At 41.2% G+C, this 20,741-nt stretch overlaps 1 protein-coding gene across 5 annotated transcripts in view; it reads left to right on the top strand.

The window, feature by feature from the left end:
* The first annotated feature begins 523 nt into the window (after nucleotides 1-523).
* The window catches only part of palld (palladin, cytoskeletal associated protein), a 67,487-nt gene continuing 47,269 nt past the window's right edge, over nucleotides 524-20,741 (top strand). For all 5 annotated transcript variants that reach the window (XM_008407509.2, XM_008407510.2, XM_008407512.2 and 2 more), the window contains exons 1-2: nucleotides 524-696; nucleotides 2,707-3,669. In XM_008407509.2, coding sequence (XP_008405731.1) covers nucleotides 2,708-3,669 — 962 coding nt within the window. In that variant the 5' untranslated portion in view covers nucleotides 524-696; nucleotide 2,707. The remainder of the gene's footprint in view (nucleotides 697-2,706; nucleotides 3,670-20,741) is intronic.

Below are 20,741 nucleotides of genomic sequence, written 5' to 3'. Positions count from 1 at the left end.
TTGATCGCAGGTCAGAGGTGTTGTTTTATAATGGACGATAAAGAAAGTTGGAAAATGCATTTACTGGATGGATAGACAGCTGAAAATACTACAAAAAAAAAAAAAAACTTGAACAAAATTTTCCTGAACTGTAACCTCAACTAGAATGTGAAGATTATTGGGGAAAAATAAAAGCAGCTGAGTGATCGGGAGTCATCTGGAGAGAGAAGCAACACTGTTGTCTCTTCAGGTGCAATAAGAAGACAAAAGATAGTCATGATGCCCCACCCTGCTCCCAGCTCTACAAGCTTATAGCAGCAGAGTATACGTGTGATGTCCTAACGTTACAACTGTCTGTGCCCACTGTGTTTAATTAATACCAGATCAGTGCAGAAAATGTCACCTCCACCTTCTGTTCTTCAGGACCACCTCGATACTCTGTCCTCTTGCCAGCAGTCTGGCTGTGTAACATGAGTCAGGGGCCAAATATAGCCCCACACAGTGAGCAGCTAGGGACCGGCACAGATGGGACAGCAGCAAGCTGCACAGGCAGTATGCAATTGGACCCTGAACCTGAGAGATCCTGCTGACCGTCTGACCAATAAGGCGAAGGGTAGCAAAGAGAAGCTTCAGTTTTGTTTCATTCCCACATAAACAAGACAAACCTGGACCAGGAGAACCAGGGAAGAACCTTCAGCCACACAGGGACACTTGAAGGTAAATATGGATTTTTAAATGAATCATATTTTAAGGGCTGGTTTCTTAGTTGTTTGTCAAACAGCTTAAATCATTTAATTAAAGTGTTTCAAACAGCTGTTTTCTGTACATCAGCGGTTGTCTTCTCTGTCAGGTTACTCCAAGGTTATAATTTCCTCTTATTTTGAAGTGTAACTTTGCCTTCAACATATCAAATGATCAGACTGTAATGTGTTAGCATTTACAGCATGCGTACACTTACTAATTAGTGTACATACAAAACACAGTATTTTCAAAACGAAACACAAAACACAGATTGTGTCGATAATTGTGCACAGATTTTCCACGTTCACATCGAATCGGATCTGTGCAGCTGTTGTCTCTCCTTTTAGACAAATCGACTCTGTGGAAATCTTCTGCGTTTTCGCTCTCGCTCTAAAGTGATCGTCTCTGCTCGTTTGTGAAAATGTCTCCACTGATACCTGTGTGAGCGTTTGGAGGCAACGGCCTCCTCTCCTGCTCCGCGTGGGAGGGGCCGCAGCGCCGCTGTGAAACATAGCCGCAGGGGGATTATAAATAACAACAGCTGGTCTTCGGGACGCCATGAGGCTCTGAGCGTCACATCATCCGCGTATCAAGTCCAAAGGTTTCGCAGCATATTATTCACAAGCTCAGACTCAGAGGAGATCAGCTCAAAGAGCAGAGCAAATCTGCTCCATTTTGACTTCAAAAAGCAATGCTTGGTACGTCGATACCAAAGTTTAATAATGCTGTAAGAGTAATTTATAATTAGGTCCACATGCATGCTTGGATTATATTTAAAATTATTGTTTTTCTCCGCCTTTTGTTTATGAAATAACATTTTACACCAGTTTCCATTTATGTAGTTTTAGTCATATTTATCCAAGGCATTCGGATCAAATGAATGTGTGGCTCATTCAAAAGTAAAGCAAAAGTAAATTATATTGAAAAAGAAAGAAATGCAATAGGATTAATAAAACTGAAAGCATTTGCCTGATGTTTATGTTGTCCAACATAAACTAAATGCTTTTATTAATTTGTGATAAATACATCTTTAAGTCCTGACTTTGACAGGACCACGCCAAAATCTTCCTTTTTGGTTATCGTTGCATGCAGACATGGGCATGCTGGTATGCTTTGGATACTATTTTTTCCCTTTTAATACGTGGAAATATAATAATAAAAATAAATAACTTTTTGCATTTACTCAAATTATTTTTGTTTGATGCTGAAATTTGTTTGATGACGTAAAACATATAAGTGTAAAAGGAACGGCCACCAAAAAATAGAATTAGAAAAAAGCAAAAGCAAAAAGGGGACAAATACTCATTCACACCACTGTTCCTTTACTTTAGTTTGATAAGTTGATGAGGACAGAGGCTGTCAATTGGAAATTGACAATTTTCAGTTATTAATGGGTATAAGTGTGTCTTATCAAAATGGGTAAGACAAGAGAACTTGCCATCCCAGTATATCACAGGAAATGACTCGACCGTCAAAGCAATAGCTTAAAACAACTTGAACTTTGACAAACAAGGCTGGATGAGTTAATGTTGGCAAGTGAGATAAAAACATCTCTGATGACGAAACTCGAAGAATTGCAGCAAGGGCCACCGAGTCTGCACAACAACTTTTTTATTTTAAGACTTTTATATACATAATTACCAATAAATGCCAATGACTCTGGAACCTGTATTCAGTGATGTGATCACTGTATGTTGAACTAGACACAAGGCAACAGAGAAATGTCAGCGATGTGGACCAGAACCTGAGTAAAGACCTTTGCTAATACTCACCAGCTGTGTCCAGACAGCAGCGGCCTGAGTCACCCGGCCAGCTATGGCCATCTGAGCAAATGATACACTACTGTATTATAAAGTCTTTATTGTAAACTGGACCTGCTGTCATTGCCTTTTTGCAGATGAATATGTCATGTACAGTGAGTCCTCTTTCTGCCTGCATCATAAACAACCAAAACAGTCTGATTAATGAGGCATGTTTGTCTTTCAGGATGCAGGACGGGAGTTGGAATCAACCACTCCCCATTTCAGTGCTGCTCAAGGATCCAGCAGCAGGTGGGACTTCGGAGGGCGATGCGGGTGTGTTTTCTGAGGCCTCCTCCGACGGAGAGCTCTACCTTGACTCGTCGACAGAGCTGGATTCTGGACACGGGGACTTTGCAGATCTGACTGCCTTCTTGAGCGCGGAGGAGATTAATCTTAGCCTGGACCTGGCCCGGGAGGCCTTCGGCGAGGCGGACGAATGTGAAGATCAAGACCCCTCTAGTCTTAAACAACTGGAGCAGGCTCTCCAATCTGTACCTTCCCCCCTTGTTGTGCCCTCTCAAACGACTGAAAACCTCAACTCAAGCCCAAACCTTCACCACCAGACCAAAGCAATTTGCCCTGATGACAATGGAGCGGTTTCAGTTTCATCCAACCAGATTGTTCCCATCATCAAACCTGTACAGATCTCCAGTGAGGCTCCGTCCTCAGCTGAGAAGGTTGTACGGCACAAGCCCATCCAGCCCGTGTACAAGCAAGACAAGCCCAGGCTGGTTCACGAAGGCCTGGAGCTGAACGACCGAGCGGCTTCGGTCACAGAGTTCTGCAGCCGAGCGGCCACCTTCATCGAGGAACTGTCATCCATTTTCAAAGGTTCTGCTCAGCAGGCGGAGGAGGAATCCTCCTCGCCTGACAGTGGCTACCTGTCTCCGAGAAGAGAGCGCACCGTCCCTCCAGGCTCGGTCTCCACTTCCTCCTTGCCTGCAGGCCAACAAGAGGATGCACACAATAACCCGCCGCAGATGGGACAGGGGTGTTCGGAGAGGCACCTACATGCTGGAGCGTCAGCGGCATCCGAACCCCTGTCCCCACCTCAGTTCCTCCAAAAGCTGAAGAGTCAGGAAGTGGCTGAAGGCAGCCCCATTCGTCTGGAGTGTAGAGTTCAAGGAAACCCACTGCCACTCGTCAGGTAGGTGGCTACACCATTCTCTTGATCCTACATGATCCTAAATGAGCTGGTTCAAAAACTACTGTGGGGAAAGAAGCCAGTCATGTCTTGTGCTATGAATGGGTTTGTGACCAGACGTTATACTTATCAAACTTGAACTGGATTACAATTAGAGCTAGATGACTGTTTTATGCAAAATGGACTTCATTAAAGGCCAGTGTTTGCTAGCGTATGGGGCATTCGTAGAGGGCATATGGGGCCCAAAAGTAGGAAATCCGTCCAGGGTGCCAATGATACACGAAGGCCAAGGCTGAAATCGACGGTTAGATGTGCATAAACCCCAAACCATGTCATGTACCTGGGATTAATATAGCTGGATAGGGTTGAGAACATCTTGTAAAACTATTGTCACTCAGCACACTCAATCAGTGCATCCAAAAACGTAACCTGAGACGGCGTTTATCAACTCTGTGCTGCATCGCTGCTGAGTTCTCGGCACCATCTGATCCCAGGCGCACGGAAAAACAGCAAACACTTGCTCTGTGGTCAGATGACTCCTCGGTTCAGCTGCTTCTGGGACAAAGCAGTTGTTCAATCAAAGGTGATGAAGATGAGAGAGACTTTAATCGGTGAATTATCAAAAGCATCTGGGATGACGATTTAGGGAAAGAGTGTCTGTGTGACGTGATGGACCAATCAGAGCTGCAGTGCTTCACAATAGTATTCATATATTTTGAGGTTTGTCTTGATGTCACAACCACAAGCTTTAATTCATTTCACTTTAATCCACTGTTCACTGTAATGATGATGTACTGCATTAGTTTTCTGCAATATCTTCCTGGTCTTTGCAGAACAGATGAGTATCAGGCTAAAAAAGTTCAACACAATTGCACCACATTTTAAGGTAATTGGAAAACATTAAATGAATCACTTTCCTCCATTTGAATATATGTTTCTGTTTTATGAAACGGAAGTTGCATTTCTGGCTTGTGCACACAAACCTGGATGATAAACTTAATTGTTCCACTTCATAATTCTGCACTTCTTACTGTTGGTCTGTCACATAGACCATTGTGTTTGTAATGTGACAAAATGCTTAAATGTTTTATAGTTATGGAAATTATTTGCAAAATCACCTGAGCAGTCTTTCTTTGTAGTCAGTTCATGATGAATGTTATTGTATGTGAATAATTGCACTAATTTCTCTAACAAAAATAGACGTATGAAACTAAAATATCCCAGATTTTTAAAAGGATTTTGAGGGTAATTAGACTAAGACCTTACACTGGTTTTAAAATCCTTTTACTTTTTAACATAGTGAGTCTGTTATATTTGGATTTGCCTTCGAACCCCTCATATCCTTTCTGATCAGCTTTTTGCAAGTTTCCACTGGTGTTCAAAGTTTTGGAGTTAGTTTTATTCTCCCTTCACATTAAAGTTGTGAACATCTTATCTTCATAGGGCTAGGAAGTGCTAAGGAAAAATAATTTAATGATGTAATGATTTCCAGGTCATATTAGCTTTTTTCCCATGAGTTTTGTGTTTATTTTAACAAAAACATTGTTGCAACAGAGGCTTTTCATTTACAGAGAGGACGCTCTGTTTCTTAAGTGATATTATTAGAAACACACAACCAGCAATTCACAAATATAATGTCAATGTAACTGAGGCAGAATTTACAACTCTTCTGATTGGCTTAATTTTTTTATTAAAGTGAAGTTTGTTTAGTGAAAACACTAAAATTGTCTCTTTGTGTTCTTGCGTCTATCGGATAAATGTTTGCATAACTTAAATTGCAGATTTTTTTAAATGTTTTTTTTCCCATAAAAATAACATGAGGTCCATGAATTTAAATAATTTCCATTAATTAGTCTGGATAAAACAATATTGAGTCTCACCTGACTTGCTTAGGAAAACCTGTTTGTTTTGATAACATTTAAAGAAAATTAAGCAAAACCTGCGCTGACCTTTGGTACATTGAATCGGGAGCCGCGGTGGTGCTGATGTTGACCAGAACCAGATCCAGCCTCGCAGACTGACTATTGCAGATAAAGTGAGTGATTTGGGAGGGGGCCAGATGGTGAAAGCTACCCCTGTGTTGACAAGTCGAGCACCTGGTCTGAAGTTTGGGGAACTTCCACCCAGTGTTGGCACATTTATCCAGTCAGAGTGATGCTTCATTTATAGAGCCTTAAACCCCCTGAACTTTTCACATTTTGTCACATTACAACCACAAACTTTTAAATATCTTAATGTGGTTTGATACCAAAGGCCAACACAAAGTAGTACATTATTAAGTGGAAGGAAAGGGATGAATGGTTTTCAATTCATACTTTTTTCTTTTTTTTTTTTTTTACCCATAAATCTTTTACATTTATTGGGAAAATTTTAAATTCTACCTGGTCAGATGAAACCAAAATGGTTTGTGTTTTATATTGTTATCTGTGGTTGTGGATTGCACAATACCCGCAGTAGAACATGGTGGTGGCAGCATTATGCTATGGGATGCTTTCTTCAGCCGGGTTAAGATGATCAGAGTCGATGGAAGGGTTAAAAAAAACAAAATAAAAATCAATCCTGGGAGAAAACCTGTAGTAACTTAAGACTTGCTTTAAGTTACTACAGGTTTCCCATTTTTCGTGGCAGAAATATCTGAGAAGCAGAAATCATTTATGCTACTTTGAATTGGTCTGTCACATAAAACGTCAGTGAAATGAATCAAAGCTGGTGGTTGTCAAGATGTGAAGAAAAGTTTTGTTACTTTGCCAGGCAAGTGATCAGCTAAGAGGAGCGTGACCTGTGTTATTTGTAGCACTTCATCAGTAAACTAAAAATACTCAGCTCTGTGTCTTTTCTAGATCTCACAGCTCAGGCTCTGTGCTCACGGTTTACTACAGACACACACCTGAACAGATGAGACCTTCAAACTATTTGATCGATTGGGTTTGGCCCTCTCTCGACTGAGTTCCTATAATATACCTTTATTGACCATACATCCAGTTTATATTTTGTACCTTTGAAGATCATATCTGTAGGTGAGTCGGCGTGTAAATCAAAAGGATACGGCTCAGGATGTGTATCTCCCCTTTTTAACTGTGAGGGGCCTCTTCTTTGGCTGTATAAATAGGCTTCAAGGGAGTAGGAGCCAAGCACAGGAATGTGTGCAATCCAATGACAAGGCGTTTTCAGTCCAGGCTCCACATCTCCCCACACCTTCTTGGGAAATATGAAGCATGTTTGACGGCACAGGAGCAGGAGAGCGGGGTTGCTGCAGCAGCACCTACGTTAGAAACACCGTGTAACACAGAGAACTGAAGAGGGGAAGTTCACAAGAGATACAGGACTGTGAAAGTTATTTTCTGTTCTGTGGATGGTTTTTGTCACGTTTAAATGTTTCAGATCACCAAACAAATCTTCATCTCAGACCAAGATTCAGAATGGAGACTTCAAGTAAGGATTTCATTGATTTAAGCAATGAAATCCTTACTTTTCATTGCATGTATGTATGTAAAATTTGCCTTTTTTTTTTAGTTTCACATCATGATATAATGTTACTCCCTCATCAAAAACAAAAGCAGCTTCCAATCCTTCCATCTCACAGAGCAGCCCTCCCCATTTAGTCCCCCTCTCAGCTCCTTCAGACTAGCCAGCAGCAATTAGCAAACACCTGGTGAAACTGCTGAGCTCATTATATGAGCTACTGCTCAGTGAAACGCTGGTAGAAACGTTATTAAAGAAGAGCCCTGTTGTGATTACTTCCTGAAGGCAGAAAGAGCAGGAGATTTTTAAAGAAACAGAAGCCCAATTCCAAGGCATTAATTACAAAGTCAAATTTATTTTAAGTCATGTTTGATATTTTTATAACAACTGAAGGTAACATAGTTATTTGATTGTGCTATAAAATGATACCATTTGGCTGGAAAACACATAATATTGTGTCTTTAAGGGGAAAATAGCTATGTAAAAAACCATAGCTGCTGTCTAAACCCAATAACTGGCTGAGCCACCCTGACATCCAGCAAATACTATACCAGACAGTATGTGTTTCACATTGATGTGCAGGAATTTTTGCCCACTCTTCTTTGCAGAGTTGTTTTAATTGAAACAACCAAGAGGGATTTTTAGCATGAACTGCCTGTTTAATATTATGCCATATTAGTTTGACTTTGCATTCTTATTTTCAAGTCGTTCAGAGGTGTGCTTCTTGCTCATTGTCTGGCTAAATACCTTAAATGAGCTTGAATTTAGTGGAAAATCCTGAGTCTGTCTCAATTATGGCAAAGGGAGCAAAGCAGCAGCACACTATTACTGTCATGTTTTTTCTGAAATTAGGTCTTAGTTTTGTGCCTGATGTACCGGGACACATCCCTTCCAATAAGTTCCTCCTTTTTACTGTCAAACCAGTGAATATTCCTACCAGACCTCTGGATCCTCCAGCTGTTTTTGGAGCAACATAAGATGGGTCTTTGTGTTCTTTCTGGTCAGCAGAGGGTTTTGGATTAGACGGCATCCATGGATTTGGTCAGTCTCTTTCTGATAGCTTAATCTGTTTAAATGAATTGTGGTGACTGAGGCCTGCAGTGCTTTGGATATTGTTCTCAGTTTGTTGTGATCTAGTGAGCTCTTGGAGCCATTTGGTCAGCCTGACAACTCCTTGGACAGTTCACCACTGTTCTCTGTTTTCTCCATCTGTGGATAATAACAGCTCTAATTATATTTTGCTGATGTCAACAAACCTTGGAAGTCACTTTCTAATCCTTTCTAAACTGATAGATGTCAAAGTTTTTCAGCTGTCCTTGCACTGATTCTTTTTAGCCTATGTCATGTCATCACACAGCTTCTGTTCAGGTGAATTTTTGGTTCAACAGAAACCAAAAATTCTCAGGACTGGTAGGAATCACCGCTGTTCCATGTTTTCTTCATGTGGCTAATAAAACTGAATAAAAAAACTACAACCAAAAGAGATAAACCACAGTTAAATCATGATTTAATGAACAGAAGACAGCTGTATTTTCACATAAGGCTAAGTTGTTGTAGAAACAGAATAAAAATGTATTGGGGAAATAATTTTACACAGCACTGTTATATATTTCCAACACATATGTGTCCTGCAAAGCAGTTAGTTAGTTACTGATTAATCTATCAATTATCCATCCATCCATTTTCTGTACACCCTTGTCCCTTCAATTATTCTATTTTAAACTAAAAAATGACACATATTTGTCATTTAACCACTTAAACCTTTTTATACAACATTATAAATACATTAAAAGATAAAAATAAAAAATAATTCACTTCATTTTTTTCAATTAGAAAATAAAATGAAATGTAGTTAAAACTGTCCCACTTGAGGAGCTTTGGGTAAAACATTTCAACAGACAAAGGGGTTTTCATCTTAAATGCAAAATGCATATATATTTTTGCACACTTATGGATTAAGTACTGCTCTGAATATGTAGATTTTTTTAGGAATTTTTCAGAAAATTGCAGTTTTTTTGAGTCCGCATGCTCCAGTTAATGATTAATCAGTTACTAAATTAGTTGACGATTATTTCAATAATTGATTCATCATGATTAATCATTTCAGCCCTATTTTTCACATGATATTAAACATCAGAACTGCAATGCAGTTTTGCTGCTGAATTGTCTGTTTTGTCCACTGAATGTGTGATCCTCAGTGTTTGGGCACTAGATGGCAGCAAATTGTTTGCGGTGACACATAATTCATCGGCGACCTAAAGAAAAGTTTTCACAGTCAAAGGATTACTGATGCACTTTCAGTTGCATGTGATTAAAGTCCAAGAAAATAAATGAAAAACCAGTCGGTAAAGATCCCCAAACCTGAAGCGGGTCGCGTTTCCCCAAGTCTCCATGCTGCTGTTGCTTGATGGCATTTGCGCTTTTAGATCAGAGTTTTCAAAATTTCTCAGGAGCTCCTTTCCCATGGGGAGTACCTTTGATGCAGCTGCCAGAGGGACCAGGTGACGCTCCTCCTCACCTCTGCAGACTCTAATGAGCCGGTTCTGATCCGATGCCAGAGTTCTGCAGAGGCAGCGAGAAGGCATTCCTGGCGGATGGGAGCTAGGCGTGACCTTCCGTGGTCAACCACAAGCTGTCTCCGCCAGAGAGTATTATGGTGCTGAGCGCATGGTATTCTTCAGCATGCCCTCATTCCCCTCAACACACAATGCATAATGCAGCGCTCTGTTTTTAAGGGATTCGCTTCTCGCACTGGGATACATGCGAGCTACATCCCAGAGGGGAAATTGTGCATTTCTTTACCCTGAGTTCATACTTTCGTACTTTTAGGGGCTGGATTTTTTGGGTCAGGATTACAGGATCAGAAATCAAGGGAATGTGTTGAGTCAGTGCAAGACCCCAGTGTACGTCTGGGCTGCTAGAGAGCATGTCTAAACATCGCTGTTGGTGTGAGGTCCCACTCTGTAAAGCACCAAACAAGCCTCTCTATTTCAAGTCCCTGCAAATCAAGTGGAGAAAATCACCGGCATGCTAATTCCTGGAATTTCATGCGACGCTCTCTTCCATATCATTACTCTGACTGCCTCCTGCGCAAACGAGGCAATTCAAAGCTTGGGATGTCGAACATTTGAGGATGATGGGCAATTAAGGGTGGGAGCAGCCTTGGCTTCTAAGTTTCAGACAAACACACACAAAACCACAATGGAAACATTTGGATGCTTTAGTGGCTGCTCAAACATTCTGCCTAGACATCCATGCAAAGCAAAGTTTCCAACCCCAAGATAAGACTGAATCCGCCGCTCAGTTCCAGGCATCACACATGTATGGATGGGATCACGCATCTCTGCTTTCACCAACATTAATTGCAGACAGGCTTAACATTGTTAATATTTATGATGACTTTTGTTTAAAGCAGGAGAAAAAGTTTTAGGGGCTTCCTTAAAAGTCATTCAAAAACTACAAGTAACTTTTAGTAAACCGACATTGTTTAGATGGAAGCAATGAACTGACATTTTTTCCGGTTCTTGAATAGACGACACAATATGTGGCTTTTCAGCACAAGGTTTAAATGTAAATCCTATGTCACCCATTTTCCATCATCCAGAACACATTTTGGACGTATTAAACATGAAAACTAACATTGCATAAGTGGTTTGAGGGTTTGACAAAGACTAACATATTGCACATTATGAAACAAAAACTTAACACTTTATCAACAGATATTCCAGCACCTGATGTTAGCATTTAACTCCACCGGATGCTTGCAGAAAAGCTTTAATAACGGACCCTTTGGAAACCCTTGACTTTATGAATATCCTAACTAAGATGTCAAACCGATGTCTGCTTCTAAACACCAGACTCAAATAATCAGGTCATTAACAGGACTCTGGAGAACTTGACTGCATTCTGACGAGAGCTGGAGTTTGAGATTCTTCCTGTGAAACTTCACTGGATGCTGAGGAGGCAATGCAGCCATTTGATTCAGGCAATGGACCAGGCATGATACAGATCACTAGAGTTTGAAACTGGTAAAGTTTGTGGTTGTAAAATCAATTGTTTTGGTTTATCGTGTGAAGTAATACTGCTAAGACGTTTAGAATCTGGTGTGTCTAGAGGGTGTATACCTATAACGTTGTAATGCTCTCGTCCTTTTAGGCACAAATAATAGTAATACTAAAAAGACGAATTTGAAAGACAAGTTTGCTGTGGCCTTTTAACCAGCAAACCATTACAGTAGTCCTTCCTCCTACATTTAGTGAAAAAGATTTTGCATGATGTCATGGCAGGTGAGATCTCATGATGTAATCTGACTGTAATGCTCACTGTTTGGCCCGTTTCTGCAGGGTCATAATTTTTAAGTCTCCCTAGCGGACTCATTTGATCTCTGCAGGAGAAATGGAAAGGCAAAAATAGTGTTTTGTTTTGTTTTTTTAATGTTGCTTCCTTCTTTAAACGTGTTGCAGGCATGAAGTCATTTCCTAATTAATCTCCAAATGTCTGGTGTCGAGAATGACCTTGACCTATGCTCAGATTAAGAGCTACTGTACAAAACGTTTCTATGTCTGCAGTAAGCATTTTCGCTTAAACATGACAGCATTTGAAAAGGCGGTATTCCAACAAGCAAAACAGAACAGAGATTTTAGCAGCGTGGTGAGATATGGCCAGCTTGACGTGTTGCTTAGCTCTCACCATGCTGATACCTGAACTCTGCTGACAGCATGTGTCTAAGGTGAGAGCACATTTGAACTGCTTCACCACAGAGCTATATGGGTCTGCCTTAAACGGACAAATCAGCTCTAATTTCACTCAGATTATCGGCGAACCATGGGCCTGCACATGTCATTTAAACATCAGCAGTAAAATGCTCTAACAGACGCATGTAGGACAATTTAGCCACTGGTTTGTTAAATGACCATATGACAAGTAGAGCTGCTCCGTTAAGACTCAGCGGTGACTCCAGCTTTCCTGCTGGCCTGGAGACAGAGTGTGAAGTTTCATCCTGCGAGGTGAGACATTTTCTGCTCACCTTGCAGCCTTGGTGTCTGGGAAGGCCCTGATGTTGACAGCCTGTGATAAATGGCAGCAAAACTCACACAATCCAGTCACTCAGCTTTGCTTGGTTATGTTAAGGCTACAGAAATGTGAGCGGGGCTGTGTCCGGTCTTGTGAACTGGCAAACACTGCAGGATCAGAGTGTCCCTGCTGAACTGAAGGAGCCTACAGGAGATAGTCTTAAAAGACAAAGTGTTTTAACTCTTTGTTTGCAGGTTAAATATGCCCTAGTAATCTCATCTTTGGAGAAAGACCGTTTCTACAGCCAGAAATGATTCTGGGCTCAGTGTCAGCAACATGATGCAATTATGCTCAGAGCTCAGAGGATGGGTCTTGTGAAACAGTGAGAATGGATATGACTATATTTCCCTCCCCAAAAGACTGACCCAGGCGCCAAACATTAGGGGAAACGCAACTCGCCTCCCTCTTATAAAATGCCAAACATTACAGGACCAGGGTGTACCTACTGAACTAAACAACCCACCAGAAACAGGGCAGATTTAAAGCAAGGAAGTGAAGGAAATGAGCTTTGTAAGGACCAGATCAGTGATTGCTGAAAACATGGCATACCAGGTTTAATGAAGAATGACTGAGGTGGATAAAAGCAGCAGCAGCAGCAGCAGCAGCAGGAGGATTATCTAAGAGGAGGATGATCAGATGAAGCTACATAATAATCCCCACTGAAAACTTCTATGTATACAGAATCAACCTGTGTGTAATTTATTCTCAGTATAACTGCAGCCTGTCCTCAAGTGTTGTTCCAGTCCTCCGTGTAACCTTGAAGAGAGAAATTTGGTTCTGATAAAGGGGACATATTGTGCAAAATTCACATTTTGCATGTTTTTGTACTTCCACTTGGGTTTCCACTGCTTCTTATTGACCGTTTTTGGCAATAAGTTAATGTTTTTTGGTGCCTGGAAAATGGGCTGTTTCAAAAACACTCTGAATTTAACGTCACAAATCAGCAGGCACTGCTCCTCACCAAGCAACCCCAGAGAAGCTCAGCCTGTTACCTAGCAATACAAACTGGTTGGTCAACTGGTTTTACTGCTGCATGTGCTGTTTACTGCTGTAACAGACTAGTATTTTGTTGTTGACTTACCATTCATAAACTACTTTCTGCATTCTTGTTAGTTGTGCAGGAGGCTCTACTTTTACTTTTCAAAGATGTACCCTGTATAATTTCATATCTGTCTCATATCTGTTTTCACATGTGTAAACGTTGAGTTAGAGGCCAGCAGCAGATTATTGGATTTGGTTAGGGCCTTAAGCATCTCAGGCTGGAAGGAGTTTGAAATAGGAAGAACTGACCAGACTGAAATCTCATAAGCATGATTTTGTTCACAAAATGTAACAAACATTCTTTATATAGCCCATAGACTTATCCTACTTGTTCTAGGAATCAAATACGTCACCTTTAAAGATGCCGTGTCTTTATGGGTTTTGAATTTGTATGGTCCTACAGGCATCACCCCTACTACTGCCTTATAGTAGAACTGCCCCTTGTCGACAGCTGGACTTAAGTTTCCGAAAAGGTCTTTTCCGTCTCACGCTAACGTTTGTGGTTCAAGGTGCGTGCCACAGCTGGACTGTGTACTCTGGACTGCCTTCTTTGGTTCACCTGTTTAAACGACTCTCTGCGGTTCATCATGCTTGACGAGGCACCGCCGTTAGACCCGGCTTACAGTAAAACGTCTTTTGATGGGATATTTTAAGGCCGGTATTTTTTTGTCCTGGATGGTGGATTCCTGTGCAGCTGCCAAAAAGCTGCGTTTGAAGTGGAGCCTGGTTCAATTATGTATCTCTGACGAGGCTGAAGGCGAGGAATTTTGGAGATCTTGTGCGCCTGTCTGAAAGAAACACCAGCAGACACCCGTCGGAGCGCGAGGCGGTGAAAATGTGTTGCCTCCGCTACGTTGTTACTCCAAAATTCGAGGCTGCACAAGGATACTTCTTTTATGAGCAGATGAGAGGTCAGCGGGGACTCATAAAAACAAGCCAAAAGCCTTCCTTCCCATGTGCATGTGACAGGATAACAGCTGTGCGGACGTTAAACTGTCCAGAATGGAAACTCAAGATGGCCATCTCCACTCCTTTGCCTTTTGTCTATGACTGGATGAAACAGAGCTGAAGGCCCCGATATCACAGGGAATGACGGTTTCAGTGGGGGGTCCGCGGGATCGGCTTTCATACAGGCAGAAAAAGGAAGATGTTTCATGTCAGGTTCATGTGTTGGATTAGAACTCGAACGGGTGTCTATAAATCCAGGGGAGGAGGTTGCAGAGTTCAAACCCTGACTGCAGCAGCGTCAGCCTGTTGCAGATTTTGGCATTCGTCTTCTCAAGTAGGCAGGAAATTTACTGCAGTTTCCTTCTTTCTGCCCTCCCCCGTACATTTCTCCAAAACAGCATTTTGAAGATCCTGCTTAGGTCAACATCGACTGACTTCCATATCTCAGCTGAGTTAGGAGAAGAAATAATAAAGAACTTCATGATATTTAGATGACAAGTAGACACCTTACAAGAAACAGGTGGCCCAACTATTCTGTTCATAAATGTTTAGTATTGTTTTTTTGGTGTTTGTGGAAAAATTGTGGGCAGCTTTCTTTGTACTAATGCGTTTCTTGAAAGATGTGGCCATTTAGTGAGTGACTCACTGGGGGCCCAAACATCTGCGCAGTGACAGCCAGCTATTGCATTAACTGAATCAAATTGATCTTCCCATAAAGTGGTGATACATACCTAAAATTAGACCTGACACAGGCGGCTGTGTGATTTATCGTCAGCTAAAATTGCTCTTTAACAGAGAGATTGATGGTAGTGGCTATGAAATACTTTTGAAAAATGAGTAAATTGGTGTATTTTTCGAAGCAAATCTCTAGTTGGGAGCACGTACTTTTGCACAAAAGCTGAAGTTCTGAATGAATGCTTGTGGGGTTTGGCTTTATGTGATGTTAGAAAACGAAAAAAAAAAAAAAATTAAGACCCACAAGCATAATAACAGTGAAAATGTGCTCTCGTCAGCATTCCACTTCGTTTTCGGCGGAACTTCAAGCTGCTGTTTAAATGCGCGGTCTCATTTATTGGTTATGGCTGATATGTTTAATTTTGGCCTCTTCTGGATGTTCCTTTTGTTGGTTTTCAAGCAGGATTTATTTGACAATCAGGAGGATATATGGTCTCACAGTGTGAGATCATGAGAGGACATGGTCTGTGTTTTTGTTAGCGTCACTTGGTCTCCTTGGAGCAGGAACACAAGATGACAGCATGCGCCCACTTTCAGTGACGTCAGCTGACCCTCATGGGACCTTTTTAAAACGCAACATGGTCAAGAATTAGTTGGATTCTGATTATTATTTGCATGTTTGCACCAGAAATCTATATTTACTTTACTACAGTTATTTGCAAAAATATGCATACTCCTTGAGCTTTGTCACACTTTTTTATGCTACAAATTTGGATGTAGTGTATTTAGATTGTATGTGATAGACAAAAGTTGTGTGTTATTTTCTTTTTCCAATTTTTACAAATAAGTCTGAAAAGTCTGGCATGCATTCATAACTCACAAAGACATTACTATCATGCTAATGATTGGTTTGATTCTAAATAGTCACATCTCTGGCCTACATGTGCATCAAATTAAAATGACCTATTCTTCAGTGAGCAGGTTTAGTCATATTTCAGTCTCCCTGTGTGGATAAAACCACAGACCTCATTAAAAAAACATTTTAAGAGTAAAACATTCTGTAGGAACGTTTTCTGTAATATTCGCGGGGATGTAGGGGAAAAGGTGTGGCCAGAAAATTACGCATAGCAATGCACAAAAACCCCCTCAGTCTGAATCGCCTGGGAAGTCTGGGAGAAAAAGTTCATATTCCAATTAGACAAAACGCAGCTAACCATAATGTTAAAGAAACACAGGAATGCCTTCAAGGAAAGAACTGGACTGAAATGACCAGAGTCTGAATGTGAGAAAGCTCTCTGAGGAGACCTGGAGACTCTGGCCGTCCATTCAGCCGAAGCATTTCTGCTAATCAGCTGCAAAAAGATCTTGTCAGGACGAGGAATGAGTGTGTGTTGCTTCAGCATTATTTCATGCTGTATTTTCTTGTATTAGGTGGAGCCCAAAAACAAGGCGCTGCGTGTGAGAACGCCACTTTGACTCATTCAGTGATTAATAAGAGCATGCATGCTCTGTAATAACATGGCAAAGTTTAAGAAGACATTCACACAGCAAGTCTTTATTTTCAATACTACTGTTGTTCTTTTTTTACTGAAATATGATGATGATGATTATGATGATGATGATGATAATAATAATAATAATAATAATAATACATTTTATTTCAAAGGCGCCTTTCTGGCACTCAAGGACACCKTACAAGAGTAAAAAATAGTGACAGAAACAAATAAAATATAACAATTAAAAATAGATAGAAATAAATAAAACAAAACAATGTATCTATTTAAAATCTATGTAAAATCAGGCAAACCAATTTTGTCATGTGGAAAAGGCAGATCTATAAAGGTGTGTTTTGAGTTCGGTTTTAAAATTTGATAATGACTTTATGTTTCTAAGGTATGGTGGTAATGATGATGATGATTATTAACTTGCCGTTCATACTAATTAAACCAGTCCGCCATGACACTTCTGTGAGAAAGCGTCCCGCATGCGCAGAAGAAAAACATCGATATCACACAGCAGGGCACCTAAGTTTACTGAAGTAAAAGTGGATGGAGTCGTTTAAGGGTCGATTTTGTTCAGTTTATTCAGCAAGGGGAGCCGATAGTATCGTCACAAGATCATAAAAAACACAAAAACAGCTAATAAAAAAGTTTTGTGGAGCACCGACTGCAAATTCTGTAGGGAAGTGTGTTCAGGTGTGTAGTCAGAACCAGGAGTGGTCTGGTCACGATGTGATGCACTTCAGTGACACAAGCTTCTTTCATAAGTTCATAATCATAATTTCCAGCCAATGTTCATGCCCTGATTGATCACATCTGGCAGAATTAAGACGCACATCTCCTGGCAATGACATTAAAGTCGTTTAAAATGCGACATACCCGCTCAGACTGCAGATGTTTTGAAAACAATCAGATACTTATCCGATTTAGCTCCACAAATGACAGTGGCTCAGATATGATTTTTTTTTTATGGGAGCGAAAAAGTCGATGAAAAAGTCGGATATGAATCGCATATAGACATATGGTCGCATTTGCCTGCTGTGTGAACGCAGCCTAATGACATGAGTTGTTGTTTGTCAGAACAAATGGATGCGCAGCGACAGATATTGTTTGATGTCTGTTCTCCTCGTCGATCTTCATGTCACCAAGTGGATCCGACACGAAGAGAGCTGACCCTCTAAGAATCCCACCTGCCACATCCCGGCGGAGCGCCGTTGATGACCAAAAATATCCCGAGTCCTACATGCGGTAAAAGCCCGACTGACTAGATCCCGCGGAGACCGAAGCACTCCACCACGCCCTCTCACTCTCTGCATCCGCCAGCAGCTCTCCAGCTCTGAACAAAACCACAAATGGCCGATTTTCGCCTGCTGACTGAGCTGATTTTTAAATTTAATCACCGCGGTCTTATTTTGGCGAGAAAGAAATGACGTATCCACACCTCTGAGTAGCCGCAGTCTTCTGTTTTGTTCCTGCCAGGTGCTGCCAAGTCAAAGTGGTGCATTTAGACTCTTAAGTTATGCTATTTTTGTACAGGCCGAATTAGGCTTTCCCAGTTGCCTACTTCTTGGTTTCTGGCATGAGGAAGTGATTAGGGTTTGGGTCAGTGTATTTCATGTTTTCCCCTCTTTGGTCACACCATTGTGCAAGCTGAACCACTGTCATCTTTTATTAACTTAAAAGCCTTCCTCCTGCCGTCGGAGATTAGAGCCCCAGAGGTTTCCATCGTGACAGTGTTGACTGGCTCCAGCCAAGTCCTGCTGTGGCGCCTTTGATGGTCAGCAGACTGTAGCCAGGACTTCTCTCGCAGCTGAAAAGCAAAAAAAATAAAAAATTCAGTTTGTTATGGAAAAGAATTCCAGAATGCACGACCAGAAAAGTTATTTAAAGGTTCGTTGTCCGCAAAAAAAACAAAAAAACCTATGAAGTTTACCTGCTCCAAGTTTTGATGGGTTTAAAGTTGCAGATGGTTTGAAGTGCATGAACCGGATTTATCTGTGTTGCTAGAGAGAAGCTTCCGGATATTTCAGGAAACCACTGGAATCACATGAATGAATTCAGTGTGGGCAGTCGTGAAACATTTTTTTTTGTCTCTTTAATGAGTCTTAAATGTGTTTTTTTTCCACTCTTCTGTTTTGTGTGGAATTTGGCAGCTCTGACTGCTCTCTCCGTCCCTCCCACTCAACCCTGTGCTCAGTCTGAGAAATGTGTGTATCTGTGTAACACTGAGTGGCTCAGTGTGGGTCATGCTGTCAGGAGAAGAGGCTCTGTGTACATCCTCGTGTCAGGAGAGTTTTTACTGATCTTGGTTCACCTCACTGGGAAGTAGGAAACAGAGCAGGTGAGTCACAATTTGGGCGACGTCTGGGGTTAAAGGTGTAAAGGTAAAAAAAACAAGATCAATTGCTGTTATTTGATGTAGTAGAATAAATCTCCATAATTAAGAGTAAAATTACTAAACCTCAGCAACTAATGCCTTTTTGCTAATATTTCTAAACTAACTCTGAAACTTGGCTTATATTAATTATTAAATATGAATTATCATATTAATATAATGCACCAGTAGCTCATATTTTTCAGTGCAGACATTAGGTGAAAGCGTCACTTGATTTCTGTGACGTTGCGTCGCGCTCGCATGCGTTTCCGCTCATTTGCGTGGGTTCATGTGTGGAGGGGGCATCCCACTTGAGTGCTGAGGTGTATCCAACTTTAGCTCAGCTGTTGCACTAATCTGGTACTATTTTAATCTCTGCATTTCATGCATACACACACACAACACGGCCGCAATTAATTCCCTCCCACTCTTATTTGTCTGGAGAGATTTCAGCTAAGTAAGGGATGTACTTGTTCCTGCTCACCTCTTTTTGAGGCACATTTCATATAGTTGACAGTGTTGATTCTCTAACTCTGAGGTTAATGTTGTAATGGTCCTGACGGCCGGAGCTGAAATTCCTTACTGTCTTGTATATTCTGGTTGTTTCCGGTCAGAGATTCGACTGTCATCAGCAGCTGTCTGTTGTCTAAATCATCCCAGTCGGGTTTGACCCCTCATTGACCGGGCTCCATCATCACACAATCTGGGCTTGTTTTTTTATTTTAACCTCTAACCAAAGCATTTCTATTTTTAATTTCCAAGGCTCTAAGTGGAACATTTTAAACTGACCCCAGTTAACTAGGAATGTTAATTTTTTCCTTCTCAGTCCAGATGACAGCATTCAAATGAATGAGGTGAGCTGGGCTTTGTATGTCATGATTACTCCATAACTGAGAAACAAAATATTCTTTTCATTTTTTTTGTTAAAAATGTGCACATTCTTTTCTCTGGGTTTAAACTATACTAGTAGCCAACTGGACTATAATCCACAGACTAACATTTGCTTGAAGACTGCAGATTATGATAGTGCTAATCAAACAGGTTATCCGGAAGAAAAGATCACCAAACAGGCTCTGAGGTGGAACCTCAAAGGGAAGCGGAAAACATCCACAAAACAAGAGGCAGACGTCACAAAGATTGTCTACATGTGGAACCAGAATGAAACCAGGACAGAAATCTCTGGAGTTCTACCTTTTGCAGGCCATATGGGAAGAAGACGTCTTAAACATGAGTTAAACAAGCATCTCATCAGTGAGTGAATGGGACAGAACAACCTGGGCAGCTCTCCAGGGCAACACAGGGCAAACAACTACGGGCAACTTGGAGTGACCTAACCTCATGGTTTTGGACCAGGGGAGGTAGCCAGAGTACCTGGCTGAGAGAATAGGCTATCTCCATGGACAGAAACCATTGGCCGGGATTTGAACTTGCACCTGTGATTTAAAAAGTGTCTTTAAAAATTCCTTAAAAAAACCCAAGCGATCACAAGAGTAGTTGGAAGTGGTGCTCAGACTTCTTGTAAATATTTATTGACATACAGTCAGACTGAATAAATCAGGATAGCTACCTCATTGACTATGATGCAAGTGTGATCCTCCCATACCCTGCTTTAAGGAAGGCGTATACCGTCGCATTGGACATGGAGAAATCATCACTGTGTATATATAATGGAGACTGTTTTTGATTTTGGAGGCTTTAAGGCTGCATTTGTTTGTATAAACTCAGTCTGCATCTATGGGAGGGAAGGAACCCAGTAACCCTTCCCTGTTTGCTTGAATTAGGCGATAGTAAAACCAGCCCAGCCTGCTGTAAGGTTTGGCCAGTCTCCCTTGATCTCCCTCTGTAGTTTGTAATTATGGGTAAAGCCAGCCTTGATGCTGCTCTTGTTGTCCGTTTCGGCCTCGGTCCGGTTCTGTGGTCTGCAGACATTAAACTCTCCCAACTGAGAACGCAGGACAGATTTGTCCCAAGAAGATGACCTCCTGTGTTTGTGTGTGTGTGGG

The sequence above is a fragment of the Poecilia reticulata genome, linkage group LG4, assembly GCF_000633615.1.
Source record: "Poecilia reticulata strain Guanapo linkage group LG4, Guppy_female_1.0+MT, whole genome shotgun sequence".
Taxonomy (NCBI): Eukaryota; Metazoa; Chordata; class Actinopteri; order Cyprinodontiformes; family Poeciliidae; genus Poecilia; species Poecilia reticulata.
The sequence above is the reverse complement of the archived record's forward strand: the minus strand, read 5'-3'. Positions and strand labels throughout refer to the sequence as shown.